Below are 12,832 nucleotides of genomic sequence, written 5' to 3'. Positions count from 1 at the left end.
CAATAACCTCAGATACACAGATGACACCACCCTTATGGCAGAAAGCGAAGAAGAACTGAAGAGCCTCTTGATGAAAGTGAAAGGGAGAGTGAAAAAGTGGGCTTAAAGCTCAACATTCAGAAAACTAAGATCATGGTATCTGGTCCCATCACTTCATGTTAAATTTATGGGGAAACAATGGAAACAGTGACACTTTGTTTTTGGGGGCTCCAAAATAACTGTAGATGGTGATTGCAGCCATGAAATTAAAAGATGCTTGCTCCTTCTCAGAAAAGCTATTACCAACCTACACAGCATATTAAAAAGCAGAGACACTGCTTTGCCAACAAAAGTCTGTCTAGTCATAGCTATGGTTTTTCCAGTAGTCATATGGATGTGAGTGCTGGACCGTAAAGAAAGCTGAGCACTGAAGAATTGATGCTTTTGAACTGTGGTGTTGAAGAAATCTTTTGAGAGGCCCTTGGACTTCAAGGTGGTCCAACCAGTCCATCCTAAAGGAAATCAGTCCTGAATATTCATTGGAAGGACCGATGCTGAAGTTGAAACTCCCATACTTTGGCCACCTGATGCAAAGAACTGACTCTTTGGAAAAGACCCTGATTCTAGGATAGGTTGAAGGTGGGGGAAACAGAGAAAACAGAGGATGAGATGGTTGGATGGCATCACCAACTCAATGGACATGAGTTTTAGCAAGCTCCAGGAGTTGGTGATGGACAGGGAAGCCTGGTGTGCTGCAGTCCATGGGGTTGCAAATAGTTGGACTCGACTGTGTGACTGAACTGAACTGTTTGAAGTTATCAAATAATATTAATTTTACACATTTATTTAAAATACTTGCCATTCAGTTTTGAATTAGTGTTTATCAAATTATTGATGACTTAGCTAGAATAAGTTCTAAGTGAGCTTATAGTTAGTGAAAAGGAAATCAATACAAAAATATCCAGAAAATAGATAATTGACATACAGATAATGAGAACTACCCTGTACATTAAAGTTACTGCTATGTCTAGAATCAATCTTAGAACTACTGAAAATTAACATTGAAAAGACCTTCAGTTCAGTTCAGTTCAGTTGCTCAGTCATGTCCGACTCTCTGCGACCCCATGAATTGCAGCACGCCAGGCCTCCCTGTCCATCACCAACTCCTGGAGTTCACTCAGACTCACGTCAGTCGAGTCAGTGATGCCATCCAGCCATCTCATCCTCTGTCGTCCCCTTCTCCTCCTGCCCCCAATCCCTCCCAGCATCAGAGTCTTTTCCAGTGAGTCAACTCTTCGCATGAGGTGGCCAAAGTATTGGAGTTTCAGCTTTAGCATCATTCCTTCCAAAGAAATCCCAGGACTGATCTCCTTCAGAATGGACTTGTTGGATATCCTTGCAGTCCAGGGGACTCTCAAGAGTCTTCTCCAACACCACACTTCAAAAGCATCAATTCTTCGTCGCTCAGCCTTCTTCACAGTCCAACTCTCACATCCGTACATGACCACAGGAAAAACCATAGCCTTGACTAGACGGACCTTAGTTGGCCAAGTAATGTCTCTGCTTTTAAATATGCTATCTAGGTTGGTCATAACTTTTCTTCCAAGGAGTAAGCGTCTTTTAATTTCATGGCTGCAATCACCATCTGCAGTGATTTTGGACCCCCCCCCCAAAAAAAAAAAGAAGTCTGACACTGTTTCCACTGTTTCCCCATCTATTTCCCATGAAGTGATGGGACTGGATGCCATGATCTTCGTTTTCTGAATGTTGAGCTTTAAGCCAACTTTTTCACTTTCCTTAGACATCATCTAGTTAATCTTCCTGTATTGTCAATGAAAAATCTAAAGCCCAGAGAGGTTTATTATTATTTATACTATAAGTTTAGCTGGCTCTGACTAAAATGCATGATTTCTGACCTGCTGTGTGTCTGTTAGTCATTTTCATGTCTGACTCTGAAACCCCATGGACTGTAGTCCATCGGCTCCTCAGTCCATGGGATTTCCCAGTCAAGGATACTGGATTGGGTTGCCGTTTCCTTCTCCAGGGGACCAACCCAAGTGTCCTGCATTGTAGGCAAATTTTTTACTGTCTTAGCCATCAAGGAGGTCCCTCTGACTTGATGCTCTTTTTATTTTGCAAAGCTGCCTTTCCTTTTTTAGATTACTGTTTCTATTGTAGAAAATAGGAAAAAGTGTAACACCATTACCTTAGATGCCAAAACTCGAAGTATTATTTTTGCCACTGCCCTTATGTTTTATTAAGTAGGTCTTGAAATACATAAAACAGTAGAAAATTAAGAGTTAAATAAATTCTGGCTTAAATGTCTTTTAAAATATAGACTGTAATCTTTAAAAACAATTTCCATAATAATATTTTCATATCAATAACATATTATGCAAAAAACAAAGACATATTCAATGCAAAGATAGATTAAAAACCTGAAAATCTTTTGGAAAACAAATTAATTCTAGATGAATTATCCTCATATTACATAATGTGCCTTTCCTTTGATCTTTTAACCAAATTCATGTGTGGGCACATAATTGTTTCTATATAAAGTGTAATTGCATGAGCATAAAAATAGAAAAAAAGTAGTTTAAATGAGTTTCTGATTTTGTAACAGGTACCCATCTTTGGAAGGTATCGTGCTGACAGAATAATTTTAATATTGAGCTTAAATTATTTTTGCACCTAAAATTCTATGTCCTTATATATTGGCTTTAAAAATAAAACCTATTGGTTCAATAATTCACTTGACCTTGGAGACTAATTGTATTTTTAAATTCTAACAAAAATAGGCTTATTATAATGTTTGAGGATAGGTATTAATTTTATCAATATTATTCAGACATGATTTTAGAACAGAAGGTATCTATAGGCTTTCTGCTGCTGTTAAGTCTTCAGTCGTGTCCGACTCTGTGTGACCCCATAGACAGCAGCCCACCAGCCTCTCCCATCCCTGGGATTCTCCAGGCAAGAATGCTGGAGTTGGTTGCCATTTCCTTCTCCAATGCATGAAAGTGAAAAGTGAAAGTGAAGTGGCTCAGTCGTGTCTGACTCTTAGTGACCCCATGGACTGCAGCCTACCAGGCTCCTCCATCCATGGGATCTATAGGCTTACCAAGCCAAATAATTTTCATCTTCCATAATGTTAATAACTGCCTTATTTTCTTCATTTGATTAGTTTTTCTATTCCTATATAACTAATTAATTTTCAAATCTTCCACCCTAAATTCTGGTTTAGAAACTTGTGCTCTTCATCCGTTCCCTCATCTTTCATTTCTAGTTACCTTCCACTTTTATCTTAATTTCTCAATCTTTGAAATCACTATTTTTAGATGTTAGAGTTCCAAGACAGAACTTATAGTATTGTTAAATCTTACAACTTGTTTTCTTGTGTCTTTTATTTGACATCTGAGACATCTACTATGGGCTTCCAAGGTGGCACAGTGGTAAAGAGTCAGCCTACCAAAGCAGGAGATGAGACACAAGAGGCAGGGGTTTGATCCCTGGGTTGGAAAGACCCCCTGGAGGAGGAAACAACAACCCGCTCTGTATTCTTACGTGCGAAATCCCATGCACAGAGGACCCTGGCGCTCTACGGTCCACTGGGTCCCAAGGAGGTGGACATGACTGAGCACATCTTCTACATCTATGATGCCTTTTTTTTTTAACTCTTTCTAGCGTAATTTGCACTTCACAGAGAATCCATTTTGTTCTCAACACCATCCTTATTTACCTTTATTATTATTTCATAGCTTGAGACTTTCCTCTTAGTTACAAGATTCCCCTTCCGCCTTTCCTGCTTGCTGGTTTCTTCCAAAATACTTTGCCTTGATTTGAAACAACTGCTTGGTGCTTGTGGGTAGGTGGATGGGTGGGTGAGGTTTAAGCCTGACTCATGAGAGATGAGGCAGGGGGAGTTAACTTTTCTCAGTGTTCAGTGTATACACCTTCATGTGATTACAGTCTGTTTGGTATGATACACCTACCATCAGAATACCTGAACACCCTGAGCTCAGAGCCCCTGTGGTTTGACTGCTGTAAAGGTCAAAGGTCCAGTATCCTATAGGTTAGGGGGGTTGGCATACCCTCAGGTCCAAGGTGTGAGGGGGTTGCACTGAAAGGACTAATTTCTCTTCATGAACAATGTTAATTAGTTTCCCTTTCTGTGCGAATCTGTGCCCCCTCTTCACCACCAGCTTAAGTTTATATTCCTTAAGTTTCTCGGTCAGTCCCCATGTCTTTTCCAGGTTTTAAAATTTTATGATTCTTATTTCCCCTCACGTTTCCTTTGTACTTGTGGGTTTATGCCTGTTTCATCCCTAATTGTTGCCAGTGGACTTTCAATAGAAAGGTAACTTAAATGTACATGTTTAATATTTCATATTTTGCACGACCCCACTACAATTTTAAATTAGGAAAGTGGACTTACTTTTGAAAAGAGAAGTTTTAGAATTCCTCTGTCTCATCCAGGATCAAAGAAAATGTTTGTCTTTGATTTATACTTGAGATTTGGACTACTGGATACTTAGTGCTCAATATATGTATGTTATTTTTATTATTGCTATAATAACTAAAACTTGAATTTCTCCAGCTTTCTTCCCTGATGAATTTGAATTTGTAGACAGCCGTTAACTCCTGTTAATGTGTTTAGAAATCAACACTAAAAGTATACTAGGGCTTCTATTTCATTCAGTAGTGAAACTGTTTCCGAGTCCAAGCTTGCCCTGCTCGCCGCTCCATGACAGGCCAGTGGATCTGAGAGAGGAGGTGTTGAGGCAAGGAAAACGACTTTATTTGGAAAGCCAGGTGACTGAGAAGATGGCAGGCTGCTGCCTCAAAATAAACTGTCTTATCAGGGTCTGGATGCCAGGTTCTTTTATAGATCAGAAACGGGGCGGGGGGGGGGGGAGGAAGGTGAGGAAGCAAAGGAAAACAGCTATTAATTTTGCAAACATTTCCTAGAATGGCAAGCCTCTGGCAGGGGATGTGTTAATTTCTCCCTTCCTGCCAATTACAGGTGGACCTCTTTCTGAACAAAGGTGCTTGAACAGTCAGGTAGGGGGCAGCATTCTCTGAGGCAGCCCATTCTGTATGATAATAATAAGGAAAGCAACTAAAAGCAAGTCGAAGAAACAGTTCCAACATGGAGTCACAATTGGCTTCTTTTCTGCAACAAAGTGTTTTCAGATCAACTTTCCTGCTCAAAACAACTAGAACATTTAAACTCCATATTTAAAAAAAAAAAAAAAACCTGTTTGTAAACTTATTAAGACAACGTTGTCCAACTTGTGGGTCATTTTCGTGGGAGTGGGGAGCCAGGTTTTTGGCAATATTTTTAAACTGTGATTTCTTAGATGGCTGAGAGGCTGAAAGGTAAAGAGCTTTGGTAGACAGATCTTGGGGGAAAAACTTGAATTCTGGAGTCTTTCTAGTAAGTGTATTATGCTTCTAAGTGCGATTTAAATTTCCAATTTCTTTATAATGGAAAACTTTGAGTACTTTATTATGATCAACTACTCATACATCTTCCTTTTCTGAAGCATCTGCTTGACTTTTTTGCCTTTCTTAAATGCAGTTTTTTTAAAATTACTGAGCTATATGGTCTGTTCATAATATTCTAGAAACAAGTCCTTTGCTATATAGATGTGTGTTCTGAAAATATTTTTTCAAATCTGCAGCTGACTTATTTTATTAAGTCTTTTTTTTGATGAACAGAAGTTCTAATTTTGATGAATTTTAATTTAACTACTAAAAAATACAATCTTTGATGGTTCATATTGGCTTATGTTGATTTATGAAGATGTTGTCCTGTATTTTCTTCTAGAATCTTTAAAGCTCTGCCTTCATGTGATTCAGTTTGAGCTTAATGTTCATACTTGGTGTGAAGTAAGGGTCATGGTGATTTTTTAGTATGAATATCCGTCCAGCTGTTCCATCATTTTTTGTAAAGACTTTTCTTTTTTTTTTTTTTAATTTTTATTTTTACTTTATTTTACTTTACAATACTGTATTGGTTTTGCCATACATTGATGTAAAGACTTTTCTTATCTCACTGAGTTGTTTTGGCCCTTGTTGATCATGCATGTATGGATCTCTGTCTGTCCTCTCTAGCGCCCATTGTTTTATTTGCATATTCAGTATGCCACTGTCCTGATTCCTTGGATTTTTATCAACTCTTGAAGTTAGGTCATGTAAATCCTTCGGATTTGTTTTTTTCTTTTCAAAGTTGTTTGGATATTCCAAGTTTATTTTTTTAATTTTTATTTTTCTGTGCTTAGTTGCTCAGTTGTGTCCAACTCTTTGAAATGCTTTGGACTGTAGCTCACCAAGCTCCTCTGTCCATGGGCTTTCCCAGGCAAGAATACTGGAGTATACTGTCCTTTCCTCCTTGATGGGATCTTCCAGACTCAGGGATTGAACCCAAGTCTCCTGTGTCTTCTGCACTGCCAGAAGATTCTTACCTGCTAAGTCATCAGTCATGTGAATATTTAAAACAAAGCTGCTGTTATTTTTGCTGAGATTGTCTCCATTATATGGAACAATCTGTGAAGAATTTACATTTTAATGATATTAAATATTTCAATTCATTAACATAATATATCTTTTCATTTATATAGGTTTTATGTAGTTTTTCTTGGTGAAGTTTTATATGGTTAGCACAAAGGTCTTGTCCAACTCAATAAATTTTTCTTACGTATTTAAGTTTTTGAATATTATTGTGAAAGGTATATTTTGTTTCAATTTCTAATTTTTGTTTTCCTCAATTTCAATTTTTTGTTTTTTTACAAGAAATAAAACTGCAGTTGCACTTTTATCTTACCACATCACTGAATATGTATACATATATAGTTATAGGTAAACATCTATATCAGTATTTATACATTATAATTTATAATATAATATATAATATATGTTATATAAGATGTACTACTTAACATAGTTATATAAGTTCTAATATAGATATAATAAATATGATATATATATTTCAATGTAAGACATATCTATATATATATATGATGGGGCTTCCCTGGTAGCTCAGATGGTAAGAGCAGGAGGCCCAGGTTAGATCCCTGGGAAGATCCTCTGGAGAAGGGAATGGCAACCCAATCCAGTATTCTTGCCTGAAGAATTCCATGGACAGAGGAGCCTGGTGGGCTACATACAGTCCATGGGTTTGCAAAGAGTCAGACATGACTGAGCAACTAACACTTTCACTTTCATATATATTTGTTATATATGTTCTAATACATATGTAAGTTCTTATATATATGAAATATGTATTTTTATATATAAGTTCCAATTCTTTTTGATGATTCAATAGAATTGTGTAAAGATACAGATGCATCATTTGTAATTAAAGAGTTTTAATAATTATTTTCTTATATGTATGCCAACCCCTTGCTGCTTCTCTGTGCACAGACGGCACCTTTCAGTGTTAGCCCCCTGTCACACACCCTTCTCTTCAATTACCACTGCTGCTGCCTGTCCTCACCGTGGGTTATGAAAAGGTCCTTTTTCCTTGGGTCACTGCCATCTGGCTAATCTTCTCGGCTTGTGCTTCTGATCGGTGGAGGCTGCCTCCTGTGCAAACTCTATTTTCAAGTCAAGCTGGTGGAGAAAAGGCTCTAACTTTTCACCTGTTATGGTGCTTTATAAAGTTTGGCTTTTAGAATCGAGGAAGAAGTTTCAGATGCTGCCCAAAATGAATGGCAGATACCCACACATTCACACCACTTGTGTGTCTGTCTTTGAGCTCATATTTCCACGAAAACTTGCCAGTAGGCATAGGTTTTCCACCTAGCAGAGCTGTATGGAATTGTTTGGCATTTACTTAATCCTTATTCCAGTAAAGATTAACACAGTCACAACTGTCCCTCATTGTAAAATATAGTTAGGTTTTTGAAAGTCCTTGCCTTGTTCCTGGCATTTAACCCCTTCTTTGAGTCGTGTAAGAATTCTTGCCACTTAAAATATATTTTTATCATTTTATGCTATACTAAAAAATCTTTTTTCTGTTTGTTTTTTTATAAAATTTATTTTAATTGGAGGCTAATTACTTTACAATATTGTGGTGGTTTTTGCCATACATTCACATGAATCAGCCAGGGGTGTACATGTGTTCCCCATTCTGAACCCCCCTCCCACCTCCCTCGCCATCCCATTCCTCAGGGTCATCCCAGTGCACCAGCCCTGAGCACCCTGTCTCATGCATTGCACCTGGACTGGTTCACATGTAATATATATATTTCACATATAATATACATGTTTCAATGCTATTCTCTCAAATCATCCCACCCTCACCTTCTCCCACTGAGTCTAAAAGTCTGTTCTTTACATCTGTGTCTCTATTGCTGTCTTGCATATAGGGTCATCGTTACCATCTTTCTAGATTCCACATATATGCATTAATATACTGTATTGGTGTTTTTCTTTCTGACTTACTTCACTCTGTATAATAGGCTCCAGTTTCATCCAAATCATTGGAATTGATTCAAATGCATTCTTTTTAATAGCTGAGTAATACTCCATTGTGTATATGTACCACAGCTTTCTTATCCATTCGTCTGCTGATGGACATCTAGGTTGCTTCCATATCCTGGCTATTGTAAACAGTGCTGCGATGAACATTGGGGTACATATGTCTCTTTCAATTCTGGTTTCCTCGGTGTGTATGCCCAGCAGTGGGATTGCTGGGTCATATGGCAGTTCTATTTCCAGTTTTTTAAGGAATCTCCACACTGTTCACTATAGTGGCTGTACTAGCTTGCAATCCCACCAACAGTTTAAGAGGGTTCCATTTTCTCTACACCCTCTCCAGCATTAATTGCTTGTAGACTTTTGGATCGCAGCCATTCTGACTGGTGTGAAATGGTACTTCATTGTGGTTTTGATTTGCATTTCTCTGATAATGAGCGATGTTGAACATCTTTTCATGTGTTTGTTAACCATCTGTATGTCTTCTTTGGAGAAATGTCTGTTTAGTTCTTTGGCCCATTTTTTGATTGGGTGGTTTATTTTTCTGGAATTGAGCTGCAGGAGTTGCTTGTATATTTTTGAGATTAATTCTTTGTCAGTTGCTCATTTACTATTATTTTCTCCCATTCTGAAGGCTGTCTTTTCACATTGCTTATAGTTTCCTTCATTGTGCAAAAGCTTTTAAGTTTGTTTAGGTCCCATTTGTTTATTTTTGCTTTTATTTCCAGTATTCTGGGAGGTGGGTCATAGAGGATCCTGCTATGATTTACATCAGAGAGTGTTTTGCCTATGTTCTCCTCTAGGAGTTTTATAGTTTCTGGTCTTACGTTTAGATCTTTAATCCATTTTGAGTTTATTTTTGTGTATGGTGTTAGAAAGTGTTCTAGTTTCATTCGTTTACAAGTGGTTGACCAGTTTTCCCAGCACCACTTGTTAAAGAGATTTTCTCCATTGTATATTCTCGCCTACTTTGTCAAAGATAAGATGTCCATAGGTGCATGGATTTATCTCTGGGCTTTCTAATTTTTTCCATTGATCTCTATTTCTGTCTTTGTGCCAGTACCATGCTGTCTGGATGACTGTAGCTTTGTGGTATACTAGAAAATCTTGAAATGCATAGTATCTATGTTGTGATAAATTCTTTTTTTTCTTCCTGAATTTTATTATTTAGTATATAAGAACAATTATCATGGTCTGCAAGAGATATGTATGTCATTAAGCAAGCCTAACATTGTATCCTTTAATTCAATAGGTATACATTTTCCCCTTACTTTTCAACATCTTTAAAGTCTGTTTCCATTTTATAATAAATAGGACATCATAGCTAGGTTGGTAGCATTTTTTTTCCTTTTAGTGATATGCAGGCTAGTTTCATCACTGACTCAGTGGACATGAGTTGGAGTAAATTCCAGCAGATAGTGAAGGACAGGGAAGTCTAAAGACCTGTAGTTCCTGGTCACAAAGAGTCGGACATGATTTAACAGCTGAACAACAGCAGGCTAGTTTTGCATCTTATAAATATCTTAGAATTTTTAAAATATAATACTTATTTTTAAACATGAAAAATAATGAGTTACAGATTAAAATCATTTCATAACTATGTCTCCTAGTTGTCGCTGTCTTTAGTTCATTATAAGCCTCAGACATCAAGACTCTTCAGAAAATTATACAAACCCAACACAAGCCCTCATTTCCATTCCTCTATTTTTACAGCTGTGGCATTCTTCTCTGTTGATCTCAGCCCAGCACCTGCAGCCTTTTCTGTAGTATCCTGGTGGTGTGTGAGCTCTTCAAGGGGTCCTTAGGCCAGCCATGGACCTCTGCCATCCTGCTTTCCTGAGCTCTCTGTGGTGGAGCCAACAACATCTTTTTCATGTTTGATTAGTTCAAAAATTGGTTACCCCATGAAACTACAGCTCAGATTTAAACAAATATATCACTATACCCATGACAATAACACAGTTTTGTTTCTGCATCTTCTGTCAGAAAAACTCCCGTATTTTACACTAAGTTTTCCTTTCACATACTGTCTAATGATCAGTCAGATCAACGGCTTATATGTGTGTTATGACCTATAGCTTTTGATATATGTGTGTGTGTATCATCTTGCTTAACTTTTACAACAAATATGTGTCTTAGGACATGGTGAGGATTCTCATAGTATAGATAAGAAAGCAGTGTTTGACTAAGCTCACATAACGGTGGATGGCAGTTTTCAGATTATAATTGATCTCCAAACCTCTAAATCAATTATTTCTTCTTATCCACAGTGTTCTTTAATATCCAGACTCTGAATGTCTAAACTCCTGCTCTTCTGTTAATTTTGAATTTCCATTTAATGATCTTGTAAAAAAATTTGAACAAACAATAGCAGTTTTTCATGATTTCTTGCTGAATAACAAAAATCAGTAGAACTTATATCTGATATCCAGTACTTTTATTAATGATTAATGATTAACTCACATTGAAAGCTTAAGAAATGATCCCATAAATCAACTACTTAAAGGTGGGGGGTGGATTTAGTAGTGTTTATTTCTGACAGAAAATAAATTTTCAAGAGTATGCCTTATCCTAGCATTGATCTTACTCACCTCTAATCTTTTTTTCAACACCTCTTTTATTTCTAGTTATGTTTCGCCTCTATGACACAGATGGAAATGGCTTCCTGGACAGCTCGGTAATTTTTTCTTCAAATTTTCTGTGAAAATTTCAGAGTAGTTTGTTCTGAAAAATGCAATGAATAAATTTATACCTATTACCACAGAAGACACAATATAATTTCCATGCACTCATACAACATTTTTATCATCTGACTTTTTGAAAGCAAGTGATCTGAGGAAACTATTAGGATTATAGTTGTTCTATTAAATAAGTTTACTACAAAAAAAGTGACTTTTTATACAAAGAAAGAAAAAGACTCCAGCCCTGTCTGAATAAAGTGTAAGAGAAAGATGAGGGCAATGCTCTAAAAAGGTATCTATACATATATATATATATCAGTGAGATTTAACACTTAGGAAAATGTCAAGAATACAGGTAGAATTTAAAGGAATTATAAAGTCAATTCAGTCATTTTATTATTTTCCCACTTTTTAAAGAGGCTTCCCAGGTGGTGCAGTGGTAATGAATCCTCCTGCCAATGAAGGAGACACAGGTTTGATCCCTGGGTCGGGAAGATCCCCTGAGGAAAGCATGACAACCCACTCCAGTATTCTTGCCTGGAGAATCCCATGAACGTAGGAGCCTGGCAGGCTACAGTCCATTGGGTCACAAAGAGTCAGACATGACAACACATAGCACCCACACACATTTTAAAAGTACTCTTAGTCTCATATGTTGATAAAATTGGCAGTTATCTTTAAAAATGCTTTGGTAAACTTCCCTTTGAAAAACACCTTATCCCATTTTACACTCTATGGTTTTAGTTATGAAAAGAAATAGAAGAAAATATAATCTCACAGAAAGCAATAAATAAATGTTTATTTTATTCATAATATAGGTGTATCATTCCCAGGTTTCAGAGGAGTAGTTAGCTTCTTAGTTCTCAAATCAGAGCCTTATAAATATATCTGTTTAACAGATGAATGTATATATGTATTTCAGATATATTTTCTAACATTTTGTATATTATATCATGTCCTATTGTATGAAGAAAATATAAGAATATTATTAAAAGAATAAGTATCAGATTATGGAAATTTTGAAGTACATAGGTACCTATAAAAACAAATGTTTCAATATACTGAATACTGATTAAAATAAACACTTCTGACAATGAGTTTTTCTCATCATCTGATGTACTTCCCAATGGCAGAACTCAAACAGATTTTACAAGCAGAACAATGAAGCTGGACACACATTAATGTAACACTGAGTAGGATAATGGTACATTAGCTTCTCCACAGAGAGATAAAAATATATAATTCCTCATTTAGAAAATGACCACCAATCTGAACTGATGCTGTGATTGTGGGATTTCTTATGTTAGGGTATTTCTAATTTTTCAAATACTGTTTTCTTTAGTGCCTAGTAGTGTTCAGCTTTGCATTTAGGAATATTAAGCTGCATGATACATTCTCTCATTTTCTGGGGGCATTTCATGGCTAGGCATTTAGGTTTCTCCCACCTATGTCAATATGCTTATTGTAACACTTCTGACTATACTAATGTAAATTTATTTTTAAATCAGATTTGTTTTAATTTTTATTTTTTTAATAGTTCTATTACTTTATTTAAAAAATTAGTTTATTTAAATAATTTTCTTTTCAATTAAAGAATGTGTCTTTACTAGACTTTTAGCCATGGGTTGGCAACTGATTTGAAAATCCAGTCAAATGCTTCTTTTGGTCTCTGGATATTTTTTGGTTAACAT

At 36.5% G+C, this 12,832-nt stretch overlaps 1 protein-coding gene across 6 annotated transcripts in view; it reads left to right on the top strand.

The window, feature by feature from the left end:
- Positions 1–12,832, top strand: part of DGKB (diacylglycerol kinase beta) — a 799,100-nt gene that overhangs the window by 162,843 nt on the left and 623,425 nt on the right. For all 6 annotated transcript variants that reach the window (XM_068972349.1, XM_068972347.1, XM_068972346.1 and 3 more), the window contains one exon: positions 11,088–11,137. In XM_068972349.1, the coding sequence (XP_068828450.1) occupies positions 11,088–11,137 (50 nt within the window). The remainder of the gene's footprint in view (positions 1–11,087; positions 11,138–12,832) is intronic.

The sequence above is a fragment of the Capricornis sumatraensis genome, chromosome 5 (genome assembly GCF_032405125.1).
Source record: "Capricornis sumatraensis isolate serow.1 chromosome 5, serow.2, whole genome shotgun sequence".
Taxonomy (NCBI): Eukaryota; Metazoa; Chordata; class Mammalia; order Artiodactyla; family Bovidae; genus Capricornis; species Capricornis sumatraensis.
Note: the sequence above shows the minus strand (reverse complement) of the source record. Positions and strands in the feature narration are given on the sequence as shown.